This window comes from Hypanus sabinus, chromosome 14 (assembly GCF_030144855.1).
Source record: "Hypanus sabinus isolate sHypSab1 chromosome 14, sHypSab1.hap1, whole genome shotgun sequence".
Lineage (NCBI taxonomy): Eukaryota > Metazoa > Chordata > Chondrichthyes > Myliobatiformes > Dasyatidae > Hypanus > Hypanus sabinus.
In genome coordinates this window covers 5,344,397-5,370,810 of record NC_082719.1, presented here as the reverse complement: position 1 = coordinate 5,370,810, position 26,414 = coordinate 5,344,397, and the positions used below count along the sequence as shown (strand labels likewise).

The 26,414-nt window shown below is 41.1% G+C and overlaps 1 protein-coding gene across 1 annotated transcript in view; it reads right to left on the bottom strand.

The window, feature by feature from the left end:
• Positions 1 to 26,414, bottom strand: part of antxr2a (ANTXR cell adhesion molecule 2a) — a 221,851-nt gene that overhangs the window by 133,289 nt on the left and 62,148 nt on the right. The window contains 3 exon segments of the mRNA XM_059988717.1: positions 1,947 to 2,045; positions 9,170 to 9,230; positions 24,849 to 24,929. Of these exon segments, the coding sequence (XP_059844700.1) occupies positions 1,947 to 2,045; positions 9,170 to 9,230; positions 24,849 to 24,929 (241 nt within the window).

The window sequence follows — 26,414 nt, the reverse complement described above, 5'->3', positions numbered from 1 at the left end:
AAATTTAAAAGTGGATAAATCTCTGGGTCCTGACAGGATATTCCCCAGGACCTTAAGGGAAGTTTGTGTAGAAATAGCAGGAGCTCTGACGGAGATCTTTACTATGTCATTAGAAACGGGGATTGTGCCGGAGGATTGGCGTATTGCTCATGTGGTTCCATTGTTTAAAAAGGGTTCTAGAAGGAAGCCTAGCAATTATAGACCTGTCAGTTTGACATCAGTGGTGGGTAAATTAATGGAAAGTATTCTTAGAGATAGTATTTATAATTATCTGGATAGACGGGATCTGATTAGAAGTAGCCAGCATGGATTTGTGCGTGGAAGGTCATGTTTGACAAACCTTATTGAATTTTTTGAAGAAGTTACGAGGAATGTTGACGAGGGTAAGGCAGTGGATGTAGTCTATATGGACTTCAGCAAAGCCTTTGACAAAGTTCCACATGGAAGGTTAGTTAAGAAGGTTCAGTCGTTAGGTATTAATGCTGGAGTAATAAAATGGATTCAACAGTGGCTAGATGGGAGATGCCAGAGAGTAGTGGTGGATAATTGTTTATCGGGATGGAGGCCGGTGACTAGCGGGGTGCCTCAGGGATCTGTTTTGGGCCCAATGTTGTTTGTAATATACATAAATGATCTGGATGATGGGGTGGTAAATTGGATTAGTAAGTATGCCGATGATACTAAGGTAGGAGGTGTTGTGGATAATGAGGTGGGTTTTCAAAGCTTGCAGGGAGATTTATGCCGGTTAGAAGAATGGGCTGAACGTTGGCAGATGGAGTTTAATGCTGAGAAGTGTGAGGTTCTACATTTTGGCAGGAATAATCCAAATAGAACATACAGAGTAAATGGTAGGGCATTGAGGAATGCAGAGGAACAGAGAGATCTAGGAATAACTGTGCATAGTTCCCTGAAAGTGGAGTCTCATGTAGGTAGGGTGGTGAAGAGGGCTTTTGGAATGCTGGCCTTTATAAATCAAAGCATTGAGTACAGAAGTTGGGATGTAATGCTAAAGTTGTACAAGGCATTGGTAAGGCCAAATTTGGAATATTGTGTGCAGTTCTGGTCATCGAATTATAGGAAAGATATCAATAAATTAGAGAGAGTGCAGAGACGATTTACTAGGATGTTACCTGGGTTTCAGCAATTAAGTTACAGAGAAAGGTTGAACAAGTTAGGTCTCTATTCATTGGAGCGTAGAAGGTTGAGGGGGGATTTGATCGAGGTATTTAAAATTTTGAGAGGGATAGATAGAGTTGACGTGAACAGGCTGTTTCCATTGAGAGTAGGGGAGATTCAAACTAGAGGACATGATTTGAGAGTTAGGGGGCAGAAGTTTAAGGGGGTATTTCTTTACTCAAAGAGTGACAGCTGTGTGGAATGAGCTTCCTGTATAAGTAGTAGAGGCCAGTTCAGTTGTGTCATTTAAGGTAAAATTGGATAGGTATATGGACAGGAAAGGAATGGAGGGTTATGGGCTGAGTGCGGGTAGGTGGGACTAGGTGAGATTAAGGGTTCGGCACGGACTAGGAGGGCCAAGATGGCCTGTTTCCGTGCTGTGATTGTTATATGGTTATATGCTGCCAGACCTTCTGAGTTTCTGCAGCAGACTGGTTTTTGTTCCAGACTGCAGCATCTGCACATTCTTATGTCTCTCTTAAAGCTTTGAAATTATTGATAGCACTCAGCAGCGGAAACTCCTACAAATTTCATCTATACATAGTGAAATTATCGTTTTTTGTTTGGTGCCTGACATTTCTGCTAATTTTGTCCAGCAGTTTACGTTAATTGAACTTGTAAATTAAACAATGCAGTGCAGGGATGGGACTTCCACTCTATTAAATGGATTATTGTTAATCCCGAAGAGCACAGATGTTCCGCAAACTGAAGATTGCAACTATAAATCTATATTGATGCAGAAATAATGATAAATTTATTGATATACTTACTTATAATGGTGGAGGCATTTATGTAATAGCGGCATATAATCGAATCTTCCTGTCTGCCGGCTCTAAAGCCATTTCCCCTCAGTACAATCTCAAAATTTTCTGTAAATATGAACATGACAACTCATAATTAGACAAGAGCAATTTGGAAAATACTGCATCAGTCGTGATTAAAATTATGATAATCGTCAAATTACAAATAAGATATTCTGTTACAGATTGAAAAAAGTAAATAATACAATTACATGAAGTGATACCAGTTACTGGTTGGGGGAAGGAACACTGGTGGTGTGATAATGATATCTGGTCTTCCTTGAGAGCTGCACTCTCTTTTTTTTAAATCAATGTATCAATCCACAAATTGTATATTTTCAATGATATTTCCCATAATTGAGTAATATGCAACTAAAAGGTTGGAAATCTTATTAACTCTCTTGCCAGATAGATTTTCATTTCAAATTTACAGGTCAGGTAATTCTATAAAAAAAGGATTATAGAAGACAAATTCTAATTCTGAAAACTTTTGTAAACAAAAAAATTCCATTTGAGAAGATACTCAAATTTTTAACATTGAATCAGGATAAAATTAAACTTGAAACTATCATCATTATGTTCCGTGACATATGACATGGACAATCATGGTCTCTCCATGACTGTGATTGTCCCTGGCAAATTTTTCTACAGAAGTGATTTGCCATTGCCTTCTTCATTACAAGATGGGTGACCCTAGCCAATATCCACACTCTTCAGAGATTGTCTGCCTGGCGTCAGTGGTCACATCAGAATCAGGTTTATCATCACTGGCATGTGTCGTGAAATTTGTTAACTTAGCAGCAGCAGTTCAATCCAATACATAATATAAAAGAAAAAAAGCAAAACAAAATAATAATAAGTAAATCAATTACAGTACACGTATATTGAATAGATTAAAAATCATGCAAAAAACAGAAATAATATTTTTAAAAAGTGAGGTAGTACTCATGAGTTCAATGTCCATTTAGGAATTGGATGGCAGAGGGGAAGAAGCTGTTCCTGAATCACTGAGTGTGTGCCTTCAGGCTTCTGTATCTCCTACCTGATGGTAACAGTGAGAAAAGGGCATGCCCTGGGTGCTGGAGGTCCTTAATAATGGATACTGCCTTTGAGACACCGCTCCTTGAAGATGCCCTGGGTACTTAGTAGGTTAGTACCCAAGATGGAGCCAACTAAATTTACAACCTTCTGCAGCCTTTTCCAGTCCTGTGCAGCAGCTTTTCCATACCAGACAGTGACGCAGCCTGTCAGAATGCTCCCCACAGTACACCTTTAGAAGTCGTTGAGTGTATTTGTTGACATGCCAAATCTCTTCAAGCTGTCTTGCAATCTTTATAACTACATCGATATGTTGGGACAAAACCAGGATTTGTGATGGGCACCAACTTCTCACATGACCCCATCTGCTCCCATGGCTTCACAACCCCGATGGGTGGGGCAGATGACCTGCAGTCTAGCAGGAGGAAGTAGTGCCTTACCCCTCCTTTGGTAGAGATGTATCTCCACCCCAACACCCGTTTAAACAAAAATAAAATAATATACCAGAATATAGGCGAATGATAACCAAGAATGCTTATATTCCAGAAATAACTTTTATTTTTATTTTTATTGAGATATAACGCAGAAGGTCCTTCCAGTCCTTCGAGCTGCGCCACCTGGCAACCCCAGATTTAACCTTAGCGTAATCATGGGACAATTTACAGTGACCGATTAACCTAACAACAGGTATGTCTTTAGACTTCGAGAGGACACAGAACACCTGGAGGAAATCCACGAGGTCACAGGGAGAACATGCAAACTCCTCACAGACAGCAGCGGGAATTGAACCCGTTTGAAAGTAAAATGAATATCCAAATTGTAATCAGGCTGCTGAACAGTCTAATACATGACTGGAATGTCTGACCTCCTCTCTCTCTCAACAGAAACCTGCATATACACATCCTCCTCCAAGTTCACATACCATTAGTGATATTTTTTAAAGACCTCGATTCATACACTACAGAAATAGACACTTTTTGCCCACTCTGCCCATATCAACCATCAATTACCCATCCATACTAATCCTATTTACCAGCATTTGGTCCTTAGCCTTCAATGCTTTGGTAAATGAAGTGCACAACCAGGTTCAAAGTAAGTTTTATTATAAAAGTTCATATACGTCACCACTAAGATTCATTTTCCTGCAGGCACAGTCAGCAAAATCTATAAAATTAGTAATTATAACAGGATCAATGAAAGGGATCAACCAAAGTGTAGAAGACAACAAACTGTGCAAATGCAAATATAAATAAATAGCAATAAATAACAATAACATGAGATAAAGAGTCCTTAAAGTGAGATTATTGGTTGTGGGAACATCTCAATTGATGAGAAAGTGAGTGTAGTTACCTCCTTTGTTCAAGAGCCTGATGACTGAGGGAACTTCTTACGGTGTGAGAAAATCTGCCTCCACCATCCAGTGAGGCAGGTCCTCCAGATTACAACCACCCTTTCAGTGGAAGGGTTCTTCTTCCAATCATTTACTGCAAACTATGCTCCCTAGTTTTAGATACCTCTTCTATAGGGAAGGCCTCCTACATTCTATCCTATATTAGCCCTCATAATTTTGTATGTCTCTACCAGGTCTCTCCCTAGCCTCCATTGCTCCACGGAGGACAAATATCTCACAGACTGACTGAGGCAGCCAACATGATCAAGCATCTTATCCACCCTGGACGTTCTCTCTTCTTCGCCCTTCCACTGGACAGGAAATACAGACATGCAACATCAGACTCTAGGGCAGTTTTCATCCCACCGTCATAAGTTCACTGTAGGATGAAAAGATGGCTTCTTGGGCTCACATTATGGCCCTGCACCTTACTGTCTGCCTGCAATACACCTTGTTCTGTAAGACTTCATTCTGCATTCTGTTGTTGTTTTACTTTGTACTATTTCAATGCACTGCACTGTAGTCATGAAATGCTCTGTATGGATGACATGCAAGAAAGTTGTTCTGTGTTCCTCAGTAGATGTGACAATTGTGAACCAATTCACCAATGGTCTCTCTCCCTGGCAAAATCAGGTAGAATTAAAGCAAATCTCAATCATTCATACCACACACCCTCCCAGCCCTTGCAGCCTCCCTCCACTCTGGCAAGTGCTTGTGGTCCAAACATCCCCTCTCCAGAGCATCCTGCCTCCATGGGGAAGACCACCCTACCCCACCTGACTGTGACTGCAGGGAGACAGCTGGAGCAACTACATCAAGGCAAGGCTGTTGGCCCGGACGGTATCAGCCCCAGGATACTGACAGCCTGTGCGAGCCAACTGTCTGGTATTTTGCAGCAGCTTTACAATCTGATCCTGAGTCAGGAAAAGATACTGGTACGATCAAAGACTTCCAGTTTGGTTCCTGTACTCAAGGAGTTGACTCCATCTGAACTTAATGATCACAAACCAATTGCCTTCACACCTCATGTCCTGACTTACCACAGAGTGAAGATGAGATCTTCATTAGACCCTTTACAGTTTGCCTACCAACCTCACGTGGGAGTGGACGATGCCATCACCTACCCGTTGTCCGTGAGCTCACTCCCACTACGGTGATGCTGGAGAATCACAGTTTTTGATTTCTCTTGTGCCTTCAATACAATCCAGCCACTTCTTCTGAGCGAGAAGCTACAAAGGGTGGGTGTAGACAAAATCCACTATCTCCTAGATTGCTGACTACTGGACTGATAGACCCTGTTTGTACAGCTGGGTAGTTCTCTGTTTGAGATGGTGGTGCGTGGTAAAGGACTGTTTCTGTTCACACTGTACACCTCAGGCTTTCAGTACAAATCAGAGTCCTGTCACTTGCAGAAGTTCTCTGTGACTCTGCGGTGGTCGGTTGTATCAGACGGGCAGAGTCGGAGTACAGAGGACTGGTGGACAAGTTTGTGGAGTGGTGTGGGAGGAATCACCTGCTCCTGAATGTGGCCAAAACCAGGGAGACGGTGATTGATTTTAGGAGGAGGACTGTGACGAGTCCTGTATACATTCTGGGAGAAGAATTGCGGTGAAGAGGAGTATAAATACTCGGATGTTCACTTCACCAACAGACTTGACTGGAAAGCCATTACCAAGGCTGTTTACGAGAAAGGGATGCGCAGGCTCCATTTTCTAAAGAAGCTGAGATCCTTCAATGTGTACAGCAGGATGTTGGAGATCTTTTACCAGTCTGTTCATCCTTTTACCACCTTCTGCACAAAGTGGGCAGCACTCTCACCTGATTTCGCTGACACTGACCTGCTCAACATCAACCAAACAACACTAGAGTGGCTGGCTGTCTGGTGTGACGAGCTATGATGATGACCAGTCTGTTGTAGCGAGAGCAGTCTTCTTTGTGTTTTTTTTTTGGGGTGGGAGCAGCATCGGTGTTGGTGAAGCAAAAAGACTAAATAAACTCATCAAAAAGGCTTGGTTTGTCCTTGGCTAAAACCCAGACTCTTTTGAGTTAGTTGTGGAGAGGTCACTAAACTAACTTTTCCATTATGGACAATCTGTCACATCCTCTCCATGACCGACTGAATAAGCAACAGAGCACCCTTTTAAACAGACTCATTCAGCTCTGGTGTCACAAGGTTTGTTACGGAAAATCTTTCCTACCAAATGCAATAAGCATATACGACAGTTCATCTCTGTGTGACAAAAGAGCACCCATCATAGTAAAATAGTCTCTGTTTTCTTATTTTGTACATTATTATTGCACAGTATTGCACATGGGTAAATTATGGTGTATATTATTACTCTGTACTTTATTAGTTAAGTCTGCACACTGTTAACAATGTTTTCAAAAGTTGCTGCTGTAACAAAAGAATTTCCCACTCAGGATCAATAAAATACTTATTATTAATAATATTTTATTGCTATTATTTATATCACATATTTAAATTCATAACACACTTATATGGATTTTTAAGCAAAATAAAACATAACATACAAGTTAAATACCGAAAGTTCAGTTCAGTGAAAACATTTAAACAAGTGTCTTACAGGAGGAAAGAGAGGTAGATGTTTTGGAAGGGAAGTTTTGAATTTGGCATTTGAGGTTATAGTTGCTAATGGCACAGGACTTAAATTCAAGAATATTTAGAAGTCTAGTATTATTGGAGTGCTGATACCTGGCTATAAGTGTGGACGATTACAGAGACAAAGGCATGGCAAGACCATGGAGGGAGTTAACAAAATGAATAAAAATACTGCTTTTCCAGTATAGCTCAGAAATCAATAGGTGAGTGGGCTTGGCATGTTAGATTACGGCTCAAAATATGACGAGGGCATCAGTAGCAACTGTGCAGAGGCTGGGACACACAAGTGATCCTACAGCGATAAAACTGAGGAGACACCAATATTAAATACAATTATATAGAATAAACTGCTCTGAAGCAGAACATCAGCCTGATCTGTCTAAGCCAGCGTTTAAGTTCCCTGAAACCTCTTCAGAGACTCTGTATCCCATTTTTAATATGGCAACCAGAAATATAAACAGTACTCTAACTGTGGACCACAAAAGACTTTATACTGGTTTAGCATTACCATCCTATTTTTCAATTCACCCACTACAATTAAATTATAGTGTCTGCAAACCTCTGGTGTATTTAAATTCAAATATTCCACCACCCTCAGGATTTTGCTGGCACTAAAATGACAGTATTTTGGGACTAGTGGATGTGACTCCAATTAATATACCTATGAGGTAGTGCAAGGAACTTCCCAGTGAAGATGACTTTAAAAGGAACGTGAGCCTTGGTGACTTTAAAGAAGACCAGGAGCTCGGCCCTCTGTGGTTAAAGGAAACCGAGGCCTGAAGGATTTGAAGGGAATGTGGACATCAGGACCCCAGAGTGTTTAAAGGAGCATTGAAACAGGGTCTGTGTGTTTTAAAGGAAACAAGATGCCAGTGTGTTTAATAGGAGCATGGGAATACATAATAAATCCATAATAATGATAATAGAATCAATAAAAGACCACATCAACATGGGCATTCAACCAGTGCGCAAAAGACAACAAACTGTGCAAATAATAAATAAATGAGCAATAAATATCGAGAACATGAGATGAAAAGTACTTGAAAGAGAGTCTATAGGTTGTGGGAGCATTTCAATAACGGGGCAAGTGAAGATGAGTGAAACTATCCCCTTTGGTTCAAGAGCCTGATGATTGAGGGGTAATAACTGTTCCTAAACCTGGTGTAATGAGGCCTGAAGCTCCTGTACCTCTTTCCTGATGGCATCAGTGAGAAGAGAGGACGTGCTTGGTGGTGGGGGTTCCCGATGACTGATGCTTCATGTAGGTGTGCTCAATAGTGGGGAGGGCTTTAGCTGGTGGTGGACTGAGCTGTTTCTACTGCTTTTTATAGGATTTTCCATTCAAGAGCATTGGTGGTTCTATATCAGGCTGTGATGCAGCCTGTCAATATACTCCCCACTACACATCTATAGAAGTTTGTCAAAGTTTTAGATGTCATGCTGAATCTCCACAAACTCCTAAAGAAGCAGAGGTGCTGCTGTGCTTTCTTCATAATGGCACTTATGTGCTGAGCCCAGGACAGATCCTCCGAAATAATAACACCAAGGAATTTAAAATTGCTGACCCTCTCCACCTCTCATCCTCCGATGAGGACTGGCTCAAGGATCTCTGGTTTCGTCGTTCTGCAGTAAGTAATTTATTTACTGCCTGCTAAACTTCCGCTTGCACTTTTCCCATTTAAGCCTTTCAAAATGTACTGTAGAGCGGCAGGAAGTACATTCATTCCTCAAACAATGAAGTACACTGAATCTGTCTGCCCCAGTTCATGCTCCGTTCATCCAAAGCATCTTCTGGGTGGAGACCTACTCAATGATTTCAAATGCCAGAGGTCCAAAGTGAAAAAGCAGCCCTTATCCAATTAGTGGGCAGAATTGGGTACTTGATAGCAGCAATTGCTTTGGATGAACGGAGCATGAACTGGGGCAGACAGATTCAGTGTACTTCATTGTTTGAGGAACGACTGTACTTCCTGCCACTCAAACATGCTTTTTCTTTGTTATATGACTGTGAATCTTAGGTAATGCTTTTAAGTACTCTTTAGGCATCGAATATTGGTCCTGGCTCATCCATGTGCAATTTCTCTCCCATATAATCTAAATCTAGCCTCTCAATTCCCATAATACACTTTGAAAAATATTACTTACGCCCAACACATGCAGATGATGGCTCCACAGTCAAGATTTCAGTACATGATTTCTTTAATATCTGCAATTTAAATTAAAGAAAATAGTCAATAAAGAATCAATCAACACAAGAAAATCTGCAGATGCTGGAAATCCAAAGCAACACGCACGAAATGCTGGAGGAATTCAGCAGGGCAGGCAGCACCTATGTTAAAGAGTAAAGAGTCGATGTTTCAGGCTGAAACCCTTCACCAGGCCTCATAAAGGGCCAGAACCCTTCATGAGTTCCAATGACGGGTTTTGGCCCAAAACATCGACTGCACTCTTTTCCACAGATGCTGCCTGGTCTGCTGAGTTCCAAACCAATCAACATAGTCACACATTACCACTGATTCTTTAAAGATAATTTCTTTATTTTCAATCAGCATAGATTAATGTCACCATTAATTGTTTCAAAATTATTCAGATTTATGTTAAAACATTCATGTACAGAAACATATATAGCATACAAGAATTTACTGGAGAGAAAGAAAAATCGAGGGAAAGTTGTATAACTTAGTTCCATATTGAATATTTAATGACCCAATATACTTCTGAAGAATATATGTTGCTTTCATTTGTTTAACCGATAACCGGTTGCCAGAGTTCCTTTGCCTTTGTCATATTTCACACTGTGGATTATTTTAATGATTATAAAAGGGTAAATACTGAATTAGTCACTCATTATATTTCTCTCCAAACTTCTGTTTCTATTTAATTAAAAGCAGTATTTGAAAGAAGAAACAGTTATAAAAATCCATCTCAAGTTATTTCAAAGGTCTTTTTTTCCCAATTTATCTTTATTTCCCCTTTGAGCTGGGCTGTAAATCAAATTAATTTTATTTTTAATTTAATTGTTGGCTGAATTACACATTCATACCCAACTAATATCTTTATCTATTTTTCTTAAGATCCCAACAGAAGAAGATAAGTCTGCAAAGATTTTGGGGTGCAACAGTAGCGTAGCAGTTAGCACAACATTTCCACAGCTTGGGAGATTGGAATTTGGATTTCAACTGCAATGCTTTCCTTACGAGTTTGCATCGTAACTGAGTGAGTTTTCTCCAGGTGCTCTGGTTTCTTCCCACTGTCGAAGGGTGTTGGGGTTAGTAGATTCATTGGTCATTGTAAATAACTCTGTGATCTGGTTAGGATTCAATATGGATGTGCTGCTGGGTGACAGGGCTGGAAGGGCCTGTTCTGCATTCTAACTCTAAATAAATAAATAACTAAAACCCATGAAAGAAGTATTTCAAATGCACAAGTAAGAATGCCTCTGCAGCTACTCTCAACTGCCCAGCAAATCACTTCAAGATAACACTGGAAGAGCTTTCAGGTATTTGAAAGGTTTAATCAGCATAAGCCAAACAAGAAAAGATAGTCATACTGATTTTGTTTTACCTATATTATTACACTTTACAGACTGGTTTGATTGCAGCAAAAGTGATCAAAACCAGAATTGAGAATCAGGTTTAGTGTCACTGGCGTATGTCATGAAGTTTGTTGTTTTGCAGCAGAAGTACACTGCAATGCACAATTATAATGGAAAGACTATGAATTACAATAATTACACATAAAAAATTAAATATGTAATGCAAAAAGAGAGCAAAAAATAGTGAGGTAGTGTTCATGGATTCATTGTCCATTCAGAAATCTGATGGTGGAGGGGAAGGTGGTGTACCTGAAACAATGTGAGTGTGTCTTGAGGCTCCTGTATCTCCTCCTTGATGGTAGCAATGAGAAGAGGGCATGTCCTGTGTGATGGGGGGGAGGGGGTCCTTAATAATGGATGCCGTCTTTTTGAGGCATTGCTTTTTGAAAGTTTCCTCAGTGCTGGGGAGGCTAGTGCCCATGATGGAGCTGACTGAGTTTACAACTATCTGATGTTTTTCCAATTCTGTGCAATGTCCAGTCCACACAAAAGAGTAATGCATTCAGTTAAAAGGCTCTACATGGTACATCTCTGGTGACATACCAAATCTCCTCAAACTCCTAAGAAATACTGCTGCTGTCATGCCTTCTTTGTATTTGCATCAATACATTGGGCCCAGGATAGATCTTCAGAAATGAGGACACCCAGGAGATTAAAACTGCTCAGCTTTCCACTGCTGATCCCTCGATGAGCATTATTATTGTGAATTCCCTTGACTTCCCCTTCCTGAAATCCACAATCAAATCCTTGGTCTTACTGACATTGAATGCAAGTTGTTATTGTTGTGACACCACTCAACTAGCTGATCTATCTTGTTCCTGAATACCTCCTCGTCACCATCTGAAATTCTGCAACCAGTAGAAGTCTCATTGGCAAATTTATAGATGCCATTTATGCTGTGCCTAGCCACAGGTGTAAAGAGAATAAAACGGTTGGTTAAGTTTGAATGCATCTTTGAGGTTGGATGGGCCGGTGCTGGTGGTTAGCGAGGAGGAAATGCTTTTTCCAATCAGCACTGACTGTGGTCTCCCAGTGAGCAAGTCAAGGGTCCAGTTACAGAGGGAGGTCCAGAGGCCCAGCTTTTGGAACTTGTTGATTAGAACTGAGGGTATGATTGTGTTGAACACTGAGTTGTAATCAATCTGACTGGTATCAGACGAAGGTACTGTTATTGTCCAGATGATCCAAGGCTGAGTGAAGAGTGGGTGAGACTGCATCCTCTGTTGACCTATTGTGGCGACAGGCAAATTGCAGTGGGCCCAGGTCCTTGCTTAGGCAGGAGTTGATTCTGGTCATGACCACGCGCTTGGCAAAAATCCCCCGACAAAATAATAAATAAAGGAGATTATACTTTAAAGCAGTTTGGTCTTGCTCAATGGAGCACCTAGAGGAACTTGATTACAATAGATCTGATTTAAAACAAAAGCAAATACTTGTGATAAAGTAGCAGTCCTACAATTGCTGCCCTGCTCACAATTGGGCCAAGAGAACATACACTTTTCTTGGCACTCCACTGGTTGGACCTGCCTAAAAGCAGGCAAGAATCTCACTTACTCCAAGCACACTATGCTCCAATGATAGAAGCAAGTTACAACTGTGAGCAATAAAACGAGGAACAAATTCCACTCTGCCTACGATGCACCAGGTGGTGAAACTGAAAATCCCAAAAAGGTTATCACATGCAACTATTTTTGTGAGGACCAGGGAAATGCTGCACCTGACTCTTCTGCAGGACCACAGTATTCTGCAAACCACAAAGGTAATGCATACCTAGCTCATCCCTGGAACTTAATTTGCTCAGACCTTGTTTCAGTTTGCAACTCACTGCCCCACCCCACGATTCTACAATTAAAATCTGCACTCTTATTACTTACACAGTTGTTATATTTAGCTGTGTCTTGAAGGAAAACTCCAAAACAAAACCTATTTTAAATACTGGTTTACCAAGTTGGCTGGGATGACATCAAAGTGAAGAAAAAGAATTTCAGAATGTATATTCTATACATTTCTCTGACATTAAATGTACCTATTGAAACCTATTGAAAATAACTTTTGCCAAAATGTTTATAACATGCATTGAAATCCTCAAATTTCTTCCCATTTCCTTCCATATCATACTAATTTTGACAAAGTAATACAATCTGAAAATATTCTGTATGTCAAGCAGTAGTGAAGAAACAGGGCTAATATCTCAATGATTTTTAATTGAATTTGATTTATTCTACTTCCGTGCCACTTTATCTATTCATTGGATGTAGGGATCACGGGCAAAGCTAACACGTATTGTCAGTGGACTTGTTGGAGAACTATGATTTAACCACAATACAGAGAATCTGAAGCTACCTAGATGCTATACCAAGTAAGAACAGCAGCTTTCCTAGCCTGAAGGACATAAGAACAAAAGAAACTGATGCAAGAGTAGCTATTTGGTCCCTCATGATCCCTCTGACATTCAATAAGGTCTGGGATGATCCTTTCTTCATTACCATTTCCCTGCACTAACCCCATTTTCCTGATTGTCTTATAATCTAGGGAAACCAGACGGATGTCTTTCTCAAATCCATACCTTCAAAGCTCCCAGTACTGACGATTGACTGACTAGCTATCAGTCATACCTGACACTGATAGTTGTGCAGTTCTGTTGTGCATCAGAACGTGGCTGTTGAGTCCAAGTTGTGCATGACATGAAGGTCCACAGTAAGAACAGGGATACTGGATCTGGTTGTGGAGCCACTGCTACACCTTACCTCTTTCTGGGCAGTGACTATTTCTGCTCAGTGCCTCTCCTCTACATTGTAGTGAGCGATTCTAACCGCAGTTCACTAGACAGAAGGCACCTCAAAATGCTAGTGCTCTTCCACATGTACAGTCTGAGATCAATCCCTGCATCCAAGTCGCAAAGCTGCCTGTACTGGTAATTACCTTTTAATTCTAGTGTGTTTAATCTGCTACTGTATATGCCTGCATATTTTCTGTTTTCATGAACCAGAGATTAAATGTGTTAACTGTTTTCAATTGTGAATATACTAACGAGCATCAATATTCAATTTTCTACTTTATATGCTTTGACGATTGCTTGTGGTGCCCCACTTCACATGACTTAACGGAAGGCAGCAAAGTGGAGCAAAGAAGGAAGCCGTCAATGTGAGAGATGAGAGGTATTCATCCATTTTGCTGTCTGTCCCATGAGATTGTGAATGCATGCCATGGAGTCAAATTATGTCAGTTCAAAATCCATTTAACATTACAGTGTGGCAAGAACCTCAGTAAGAAATTAGGAAGCATGCATATGGCATGTCAATGTCTGTGGAAGTGTCATAAATTGGAGAATTGTGGAATAGTCATAGGGCCATATGGCATACTTCTTTAGCCTGGCTGCATGGAATAAGAAAGGTTTGCTTTGACAACTTTCTGCAAGTCTGCTCTTTCCAAGTGCATGTCTAGCTGTTGATAAAAACATCCATAACATCCTGGACTTCCTGTCAGATTGCCGGCTGGTGGTAAGAGTGGGCTCCCTCACCTCTGCCCCTGAGCCTCAACACAGGTGCCCCTCAGGGCTGTGTTCTAAGCCCCCTCCTTTACTCCCTGTAAAGCCATGACTGTGATGCCACCCACAATCCAACATATCTGTAGATGTGAACTTCCCACTATTGAGGATATTTACAGAGACAGGTGTGTAAAAAGGGCACATTGCACATTTGAACGGAGACATAACGCAAAGATTTTTACTCCTCATGTATATCAAGGATGTAAGTAATGAAGTCAATTCAATTCAATTCATTATAATAATTCCTATAACAGGAATTCCCACTTCCGTGAATGAATCATTAATTGCAGAAGTCAATAGCCCTGTCTTTCACTTTCTACAATCAGAGTTCCCAAACAGGTTAGATTCTGCAGTGCATAACAATGAAGTCCTCGTTGTCCATATATCTTACATTTATACCCCTTCTTTCACATTGTATGTTGATCTTAAGGAGCATTTAAATGTGCGTTTTATGACAGCTCAGTTTGCCCAATGTACACAAGTGATATCTGTTAATCCTAGACATCAGAACAAATATAGGAAACACCAGAACTGCAAGGTTTGTTCCCCAACTCAACACAAGCAAGAGATTCAGCAGATGAGAAAATGAGGCTTGCCCCAGAGTGTTCCTGTTCTACTGTCACAATATGCTAGACCTCAGCAGAACTCCTGAACAGACGGGAACAAAAACTATTAACTTACACCCTATGCATGGTGTTGCACTAATGTCCTACTGAAATTACCCAGGCAAAAGTTGAGTGGTGGATGGGTAGTGGCATGAGGAAAATCTGTTCCAATCTCATTGTGGCAGACAGATACTACAAGGGGATCACATATCTCCACCAAAAGTAACAGGAATACAAGATAAAGCAGTCACTAGGCACATTGTTTACTTAGAACCAACATGTTATAACATGATACAGATAACAAAGGAAAATATTCAGCTCTGAAAAGAAGATTTATATCAATACACAATAATAATCAAAACTGAATAATAGTCATGCTGACTTGCAAATTTAGAGCAGACAGTAAAATACTGACAGTATTAAGCTCTATTCCAAAGCTAAAGAATTACTTATATTTCAATTAGGGGAGAATGAGATGGACAATTATTTTAAACATGCAACCAGATAACATCTTAGAACCTACAGTTGCGAGGCTGCCATAAAATGAATAAATCTGAGCTTTAAGGCTAAAGGCAGCTAGGACAGCATCTGACGGCTACGTAGCTACAACATAGAAAGAATTTTGAAAGAGTAGTGATGTCCGATATCTACTAAAGTTAATGCTGCTTCTACAAGATTGACAATGGTGGTGCTTGCATCTGATGATGGAAGCATTCAAAGGCAAATTTTATTTAAATTAGCAGCCCACCTTGCTTGCATGGCATGGTCTGCCACTTTCCCAGTATTTCATTTGCCACATCCTGAACAGCACAAATGAAAACTGGGGCTAACATCCAGCAAAGCTATCATTGTGAAAGCTGAGAAGGGCCTCCTGATCTGGTATTGAAAAATATACAAGGATTTCCCCAGCCCTCTTCTCAGCAGAATGGTACAGCAGGTAGAACTGCTACTTCACAGTCCAATGACCTGATCTCTGGTGCTGTCTGTGGGATTCCTCCCACTTGCCGTATGCACAGTGGCTGGTGGATTAATTGGCTTCTGTAAGTTGACTCAAGGGTAGGTGGTTATGAAGAGGATCGGGCAGTTAATAAATATGTGAGGGAGATCAAGCTACAGGGAAAGAAACCAAATAAATCATCAATGAGATTACTCTGAGAGCTAGCATTGACCTAAAGGACCCAATGGCCTCCAATGTTGCAAGAGGAATGTAGGCAAAGAATCATAAAGAGACAACAGAAACATACTGAGCTGAGATCCTCGATGCACTTGATTTCTGACTCCTCAGCTTTATACAATCCAGTGAAAAGATGAAAGGGAAGTGTTTTGTATTTTCACTTTACCTCTCCAATTAATTATTTGTTAAATAAGGACGTCAGAGGTGTTTGCAATTCACCAGGTTCAGACTCCCCTGCCCCTGTATAATTATAACAATACTTTGCTTAATGATGTTGTCCATCACTCAGATCATACCTTGTTCTCATTGTTGCCGTTAGGGAGGAGGTACAGGAGCCTGGAAACACACACTCAATAATTCAGGCACAGATTCTTCCCCTCCGCCGTCCAATTTCAGAATGAACAATGCACCCATGAACAGTACCTTTCTATTTTTTTATTTCTATTTTTGGCACTACTTATTTAATTTTATATATAAATGCACCTACCATAATTTACAGGTTTTTCCCTCTATTATTACGTATTGCATTGTACTGCAACTACAAAGGCAAATTTCCCAACATATGCCAGTGATATTAAACCTGATTTTGATCCTAATTTTAAAGTCCAACCCTCATGCAATAAAAGTCTGCTAACATGTGAGATTGATGGACAAGAACTGCAGTTGGCTCATGTACTATATCCACAGATTCAGCAGAAGCCGGACTGAACAGGCAGTGGGAAGGCAAGAAGATACTCTCCTTATACTGCCCTTTCATGTTTACCATACTCATAATTCCAGTGGCATTCACACTGCTGTTCTCTACTTTCTGCAGTTGTGATTCCCTGGAGACAGTGGAAATGCTCTATTTTTTTAAAGGAGCTTTGAGAACATCCTTAAATCTTTCCCTCTGCTCATTGATAACCTCTTCCCACAACAGAGCTCAGGAATCTAGTGCTGGCCATGCAATTGAAATGACTGTGTAATCAGGAAATCGATGCTGATGACTGTGGTCTTCGAAAAGACACTCACTGATTCACTCATTCTTCTAAGTGATTCTGAGGATTTTACCAAGGTAGTGTTTGTGGTATTTTCCCAATTGCCTGCTCTAGGTAATCCAAGTCTCAGAAACATAGAGGTAGGCAGAGACCACTGGCACTCAGTGGTCCATGAGCTTTGTGCCAAGTATGAGGTTGTGATCATCAATCACCCTTTTCCTCGTTCAGCTAGTTAGTGCTGAATTATATCTACAATTACTCGATTTGCTGAATTATGGCTCCTAAGATGAGGAGTCTCTTTCTTGATAAACTGTTCTTGAATTCACCACCAACACACACTGGAAAATGTCATCTGCCAAGTGAATGAGATGGCCCTCAAATGCAGAGAGTAAAATTTACTGGTAAAGAACTTCAATCACAAATATCTAAAGGCAGGATCTGGCTGGGGAACTCAGATATATAATAATATTGATCATTTATGAAAAAGGAGACAAATCTGATGCGAGTAACTACAAAAGGGTGTCTGCTGTTCACTGCCAATAACCTCCTCAGACGCATCCATTTTATGAGCAAAATGATTTTCCCCGAATAGTAATCAATTCAACAGCACGGTGTTCATGATCATCTCTGTGTAGCAATTTCTGGAGAAAAGCAGGGAGCAACATGGACTACTAGATATAGCCTTTCTCAGCTTCACTAAAGCCAATGACTCTATCAATCAGGAGAATTTTATTACACCTTTCTGATGGCATACAATCATGGACCAACCAATATATCCACTACACAGGCAATCTCAGCGAAGCTGTATCACTGCCCTGATAATTGTTTCAATTTTTCTCACTAGAATGCTGCTCTTTACATCCCCCCCCCCCCCCACGAGTTTCCTTCTGCCGCCATATCTCATCTCGGTGAAGAATTAGAAACTGTTCAAACTAGTGCACCTAGAGGCAAAGTGCACCGCAACCTCAGTACGGCATGCACACTCCACCGACATATGCAAGGATTTTAGAGGCTTTATCAACACTTACACTGAAGCAAACAAGAAGACAGGTTTTACACTATATCTTCGTGAAAAAGGTCCAATACTAACCTGTTCTGACTGACACTACTGTCAATAAAGGTCCACTGCAACACCTGGGAATACGCATGCACCCTACTTTCAGACAATTCAATTGTTGTAGCAGTCATATATTTGCACTATGTCAATACTTGAAATTAAAATGAAAACATTATAAAAATCTCTCTTATTGCAGATTCTGCAACTTAATTATGTTCAGATTATTCTTGAAATTAAACTCAAATTTCTGTGATCAAAGACGACCTTCAGTAGCTTGCTTATGTAGGTGGAGTGTGCATGCCGTACTGAGGTTGCGAAGAACTTTGCCTCTAGGTGCATTAGTTTGAACAGTTTCTAATTCTTCCCTGAGATGAGACATGCAGCAGAAGGAACTTTAGACAAATTATAACAAATGACTCATACTGAATGAGGAACAACCAATCTCATAAGCAAGGGAAAGGAAATATATTCACAACATCAGTAATCTTATCTGAAATGTCCTCTATTTTACTGCACTCATAAAAATTAGATCACCTAGAACACCATGATTTTGTTCATTGCAAGACTTAATTTCAATTTTTTTTTAAAGCTCAGTAGCGGAGGAGAACTGGGAAAACTGCCATACAGTTTCCTCTGAGGCACGCAGTCAAGGAGAAGCCCAGAAACAGTGGCATCCAAGAGCAGGCAACATGTCTGAATGAAGATTCTCTCATTGTTGACCATGGATAGCGGAGACCACTCACATGAAAGCAAGCTTTCACAATGATCATGCTGTGCAATTGCTTAAAGAGGAGTTATTGAAGGAGCTTCCAAGCAAACAACATTGGTAATATTGCCCAGGAAGGTTGCTTGCCATACCATCTGGTCACAGTAGCTCAGCTTTGGGACCTCTTGTTAAATTACAATACCATGTGACCCTACCTCCTGATCAGAACCCTCACTCATCTCCAAAGGCACCCACCCACACCAAACCGTTGCCTGACACTTAATCTGTCTCCAATCACATTCAACAATCCACTGCCAAGCCAACTTACCATCACTGTGGTCACCCAACTTCCAACCGATACTTTCACCAATCCATCCATCAAACCCTATCTCCATAGTCCTGCGATCCCATATTAATCACGGTGATCTCTGGTCTGACACTTGCCTTATATCCGCACTGCTGTACTGTATGACCACTTGTCCCCTAATCTACTGGAAAAATTCCTTGCCTAACCTGCTCCCTTTCAAATACTTCCCACATTCTCTAAACAATCTACCACCCTGCCCATACTCCCACTAATCTGATACTTCTCAACTGCCAAACCCCACTATCCATCACGTCTTTTTTCCCATTACTCATCCAAACATGCTCTGATCTACTAATCCCATGTATGCCCTTCCTACCATGCATCTTCCAGCTGAGTCCCTGCCCAAGCAAACATCACTCTCAGACAATTCTACCACCATGCTGTCCTGCTATGCATTGCCTGCACAATATTACCCCAAAGATTTGTCTCCCAACATCACTTCACCTATTCAAATACCTTCTGATCTTTTCCAGACTTACAGCATCAATCTGTTATTTATGCCTAGCCAGAACCTCCTTCGATGGGCTGAAGGACTATCTTTCATTATCTCCCAATCAAGACCATTCAGTCCCTTCCTCCACAGCCAGGATGTAACTGGTGTACTTGTGCAACAAGCACAATTGACATATTGAACTTCATGTACCAGTGAATCTCGCACACCTTGCATACTCTGGTCATTAGTCCATCACTCTGCCCATTTATACGACATCAGAGGCAGTTGCCAACTTTAGGGAAAAAACTTTTCCACAATGCTACTTTGGTGCACTTTTAGCTCAGTTCAGTTTAATTCCATTGCCACGGTGATGATGCACAAAAATTAGACAATAGACAGTATATGCAGGAGTAGGCCATTTGGCCCTTCTAGCCAGCACCACCAATCATTGTGATCATGGCTGATCATACACAATCAGTACCCTGTTCCTGCCCTCTCCCCATATCCCTTGACCCCGCTATCTATAAGAGCTCTATCTAACTCTCTCTTGAATGCATACAGAGGCTTGGCCTCCACTGCCTTCTGGGGCAGAGCATTCCACATATCCACCACTCTCTGGGTGAAAAAGTTTTTCCGCATCTCTGTTATAAATGGCCTACCCCTTATTCTTAAACTGTGGCCTCTAGTTCTGGACTCACCCATCAGCGGGAACATGCTTCCTGCCTCCAGTGTGTCCAATCCCTTAATAATCTTATATGTTTCAATCAGATCCCCTCCCATCCTTCTAAATTCCAGTGTATACAAGCACAGTCACTCCAGTCTTTCGACATATGACATTCCCGCCATTCCGGGAATTAACCTTGTGAACCTACGCTGCACTCCCTCAATAGCAAGAATGTCCTTCCTCAAATTTGGAGACCAAAACTGCACACAATACTCCAGGTGGGGTCTCACCAGGGCCCTGTACAGCTGCAGAAGGACCTCTTTACTCCTATACTCAATTCCTCTTGTTATAAAGGCCAGCATGCTTCATTGCCTGCTGTACCTGCATGCCTGCTTTCATTGACTGATGTACAAGAATACCTAGATCTCGTTGTACTTCCCTTTTTCCGAACTTGACTCCATTTAGATAGTAATCTGCCTTCCTGTTCTTGCCACCGAAGTAGATAACCTCACATTTATCCACATTAAACTGCATCTGCCATACATTTGCCCACTCACCCAACCTGTCCAAGTCACCCTGCATCCTGACATTTCACACTGCCACCCAGCTTTGTGTCATCAGCAAATTTGCTAATGTTACTTTTAATCCCTTCATCTAAATAATTAATGAATATTGTGAACAGCTGCGGTCCCAGCACCGAACCTTGCGGTACCCCACTGGTCACAGCCTGCCATCCAATTTTCAATCCATGTCAGTACTTTGCCCCCAATACCATGTGCCCTAATTTTGCCCACTAATCTCCTATGTGGGACTTTATCAAAAGCTTTCTGGAAGTCCCGGTACACTACATCCACTGGCTCTCCCTTGTCCATTTTCATAGTTACATCCTCAAAAAACTCCAGAAGATTAGTCAAGCATGGTTTTCCCTTCATAAATCCATGCTGACTCGGATTGATACTTCTACTGCTATCCAAATGTGTCGTAATTTCCTCTTTTATAATTGACTCCAGCACCTTTCCCACCACTGACGTCAGGCTAACCGGTCTATAATTCCCTGTTTTCTCTCTCCCTCCTTTCTTGAAAAGTGGGACAACATTAGCCACCCTCCAATCAGCAGGAGCTGTTCCTGAATCTATAGAACATTGGAAAATGATTACCAATGCGTCCACGATTTCTAGAGCCACCTCTTTAAGTACCCTGGGATGCAGACCATCAGGTTCCGGGGACTTATCAGCCTTCAGACTCAACAGTCTATCCAACACCGTTTCTTGCCTAATATAAATTTCCTTCAGTTCATCCTTTACCCTAGTTCCTTTGGCCACTATTACATCTGGGAGATTGTTTGTGTCTTCCCTAGTGAAGACAGATCCAAAGTACCTGTTCAACTCGTCTGCCATTTCCTTGTTCCCCATAATAAATTCACCCGTTTCTGTCTTCAATGGCTCAATTTTGGTCTTAACTATTTTTTGCTATTCACATACCTACTTTTACTATCCTCCTTTATATTCTTGGCTAATTTACCTTCGTACTTCATTTTTTTCTTGGCGTATTGCCTTTTTTGTTATCTTCTGTTGCTCTTTAAAAGCTTCCCAGCCCTCCGGTTTCCCGCTCATCTTTGCTATGTTATATTTCTTCTCTTTTATTTTTATACTGCCCTTTACTTCCCTCGTCAGCCATGGCCGCCCCTTACTCCCCTTAGGATCTTTCTTCCTCTTTTGGAATGAACTGATCCTGCACCTTCTGCATTATTCCCAGAAATACCTGCCATTGTTGTTCCACTGTCTTCCCTGCGAGGGTATTGTTCCATTGAACTTTGGCCAGCTCCTCCCTCATAGCTCCATAGTTCCCTTTGTTCAACTGTAATACTGACACATCTGACTTTCCTTTCTTCTTCTCAAATTGTAGGTTAAAACATATCATATTATGGTCACTACCTCCTAATGGTTCCTTTACCTCGAGGTCCCTGATCAAATCCGGTTCATTGCACAACACTAAATCTAGAATTGCCTTCTCCCTGGTAGGCTCCAGTACAAGCTGTTCTAAGAATCCATCTCGGAGGCACTTCACAAACTCCCTTTCTTGGGGTCCAGTACCATTCTGGTTCTCCCAGTCTACCTGCGTGTTGAAATCCCCATGACAACTGTATCATTACCTTTGCAACATGCCAATTTTAAGTCTTAATTCAACTTACACCCTACATCCAGACTGCTGTTTGGGGGCCTGTAGATAACTCCCATTAGGGTCTTTCTACCCTTAGAATTTCTCAGTTCTATCCATACTGACTCTACATCCCCTGATTTTATGTCCCCCCCTCGCAAGGGACTGAATATCATTCCTCACCAACAGAGCCACCCCACCCCCTCTGCCAGTCAGTCTGTCCTTTCAATAAGATGTATATCCTTGAATATTCATTTCCCAGGCTCTGTCTGCTTGAAGCCACGTCTCTGTTATTCCCACAACATCGTTCTTGCCAATTTCCAACTGAGCCTCAAGCTCATCTACTTTATTCCTTATACTTCGTGCATTCATATATAATACTTTTAATTCGGTATTCTCCTCTCCTTTCATATCAATTCCTATTTCACTTGGCCATACTGTATGATCTCTTCTTTTCTACTCCATTGATTCTGTTGTCCTTTTTAACTTTTCTTATTTTCACTTTCCCTTTAACTCCATCCTTATATTTCCAGTTCATTCCCTCCCCCCCACTACTTAGTTTAAACACATCCGTGTTGCAGTGGCAAACCTGTCTGCCAGAATGCTGGTCCCCTGTCTATTAAGGTGCAACCCGTCCCTTTTGTACAATTCATCCCTACCCCAAAACAGATCCCAGTGGTCCAAGAATGTATATCCTTGCTTCCGGCACCAGTTCCTCAGCCACACATGCAGATCCATGATCTCCCTGTTCCTGCCCTCTCCAGCACGAGGAACTGGAAGCAAACCAGAGATAACCACCCTGGAAGTCCTGCTTTTCAGCCTTCTTCCAAGTTCTCTGAAGTCCCGCTGCAGAATGTCCTTCCTCTTCTTCCCGATGTCATTTGTGCCGACATGCACTACCACTTACGGCTGTTCACCTTCACCCTTGAGGATTCCCTGCAATCGGTCCGTGATGTCCTGGATCCTAGCACCAGGGAGGCAACACACCATCCTTAAATCTCGCCTGTTGCCACAGAAACCCCTTTCTGTACCTCTTACTATGGAGTCCCCTACTGCCACGGCTCTTCCTGATGTCTGACTCCTCGGCTCTGCTTCTGCACCAATTCTCAGCTCGCAGACCTGTCTGCCTCTCAGACTGACAGTATCTTCTGTCCTGACAGCTTCCAAGAGGGTGAACCTGTTTACGAGAGGTACATCCCCTGGGGTCTCCTGTACTTCAAGCATCCTTTCCTTCCTCATCGTCACCCCCTTTCTCTCTTCCAGTTTCCTCGGTGTAACGACCTCACTGTAGGTCCTGTCCAGGAAACTCTCGTTTTCGCGGATAAACCTGAGGTCATCCAGTTCTTTCTTCAGTGCTGCAACATGCTCCTTCAGGAGCTGAATCTGGACACACTTTCCACAGCTGTAGCAGCCGGGGGCACCATCAGTGTCCCTGATCTCTCATATCATGCACGTAGCACACTGAATCAGCTTAACGGTCATGTCTTCACCCTCTCCAATTGTGCCTGGCGTAGTCTCCTCCCTCAGCCTCCTTGCTGAAGACTCTCGAGCCAAAGACTAGCACTTTTCACACCAGGCACTTCCCTCAACCAGGCCACTTCCTGACAGTCACAAACTTTGTCACAAAATATTAATAATTTTATGCCAAATCAATGGTCATATGTGTTGTGGTGTATTAGAATTTTGTGAAATATTGGATAAAATTCTGAACAGCTCTGTGATAGTTTAACTCCTTGTAAGCTCGCAGCATGAAAGTTGTCATAGTATCTGTACAAGTTAAACACCATTAAACATTGTTAATGTCTAATGTTTGCTAACAGCAGCTGCAGTCTTCCTGGTCCTCAAGCTATAAGTAGCATCGGGATATCTGTCAACGAACACAACGAAAGAAACCATGTTGAGTTACTGGCCCGAAAGCAAAAGACCAAAGAGTTTATCTGACTCTGCGTGTCTCAATGCTTGTGGATTCAGGCACCTTTCCCTGAGTTATCGGATTTCACCTAAACCAAAGGATCGCAATCGATGGGTGCCTAGAATGGACAAAGGGTGATTTCACAGGTCAGAATTCTGTGTTCCCCCGGCAACAGCGGCAATCAAGTCGCAGCTCAGAACGTTGAGCCCTGAAGTCTCTGTGGAAATCTTTGGAACTTACTAAATAGTATTTATCTCCAACATCTGTAGATTCACTCGTGTTGCCTTTAAATAGTATTTGGTGTGGTTTATTTGTGCTTTCCATTTTATGATACTAAGTTATGCTTAAGTTGCTTTGTTCTGCTTGTACTCCTATTGCCATGTCTTCTGAACACTGGGATTGGTGTGGGCCTTTTGGGTCTGATCAATTACACCATATTACTACATGGCAGATACTGTACATGATGTAGTTTATTTCAAACGTATTTCCATTGGTAGAAGTAATCTAAATAAGCAACAGCAAATTTTATTCATTATTTTGATTGTCATTTAGAGTGTTAATAACTATATACCATTTGATACTGGTTATTAGAACCTTACTGTAACATTAATAATGAGACCAAATACTTACCAAATCAATTATGCCTTTTAGAGCATGAAATCCCCCATTAACAGGGAAGACGTGATCTGCTGAATTGGCAACACGTTCCAGCTTTTAAAATAAAGAAAAATAAGAGATATTTTAAACAACTTGTTTAACATTGTTCCTTTAATATTTTAATGTTATGAAATCATTAGTCAATCATGTACTGTTAAATATGAAACCTTTTCATTTTTTCCAGAGTACTCCTGAGATGAAAGAAACAGAACTTTATTACATAAACACCTAATTTCCATATCGTGAGACTATCAAGAAACTATTGATGGTCCAGATTTTCCATGGAATTGGCTCCTTGTGGAGCCCAGTGGCAAAGTGATGCAAATTGTAATGTGTTTTTGCATCATTGGCACCATTCATTTCAATGGGAAGCATTGAGATAAGGAGTAGAGGCAAGTATCCTGTAATTTGCACCTTTTGATTTGATTGTCCTGTTTACAATATATCTCAATTGCTTTCGGTGTGATTTATTTTTAAATCTTTTATCATCTTTACAATTTTAACAGTGTGATTAATAATCAGAATGTCTGTGACAAGTCTATTCATTCCTGGCGTAGCACACAGAGCTGTTAAAATACTTGTGTGGCATTTACGATCCCAAGCTTCCAGCTACAGAAGGGGGGCTTGCTTCAGTGTTGCTGATAGGGGGTTCACTCAAGATAAGAGAATTAGCTGGGAGCTTAGACGTGGTGAACCCTGAATTCCCAGGAAATACTCGACCACCTGTCTTCTCAACTGTAATTGCTAACAGCAGTTTCTCTGCAGTCACACCTATCCAATCTGGATGCAGACTGCCAAAAACGCTAACTGATGCGTCCAAGAATCCAATGGCATTGCACAAGCAGCAACAAGACTTTCAGGAGCACAGTTAAAGGAGGCCTCGCATTCCCAAAAGCTTTGAGATTCAACAAAGCTCTATGTCCTCTGAAATATCTCTGATTTAAAAGCTATTAAAATATAAACAATTAAACAAAACTGGAAAAAGGTAAATACATAAATTATTTTAGAAATAAATACTACAAAATGATTTAAGAAGTTATTTCACCCTCTCTTCCCCTAATTCTTTGCTTTAGAATCCCATTCAAAGTAACAGGATCTCTGATTCTCTAGAACAATGTAAGTAGGGAAAGCAGTTGACCAGCATAGTGCTGGACAACTAGGAAGACCCAGCAAGGCTAGAATCCATTACTGGAGAAATGCAGAGGATGAATTGACCAATTATGATGACTGTCTTTTAAACAGCTAAATACTGACAGATGGTCCAATCTGTATGTTTGAACTTTGAGTGATAACATTCTCATACAATGCTATTTTGCCTGAAAAAAATAAAGCACAATACAATGATAATAACAGACAAACATAAGAACCTATAAAAACAGGCCAAGAAACAGGCACTCAGCCCCTTGTGTCTTTTCTGTTAGTGATCAAAATCATGACCTATCTGACCTTGGAACTCAGTTCCATTTTCTTGCCCAACCTACATGTCTAGGTTTCCTTATATTCCAATAATCAAACTATCCAACCCAAACTTGTCCATAC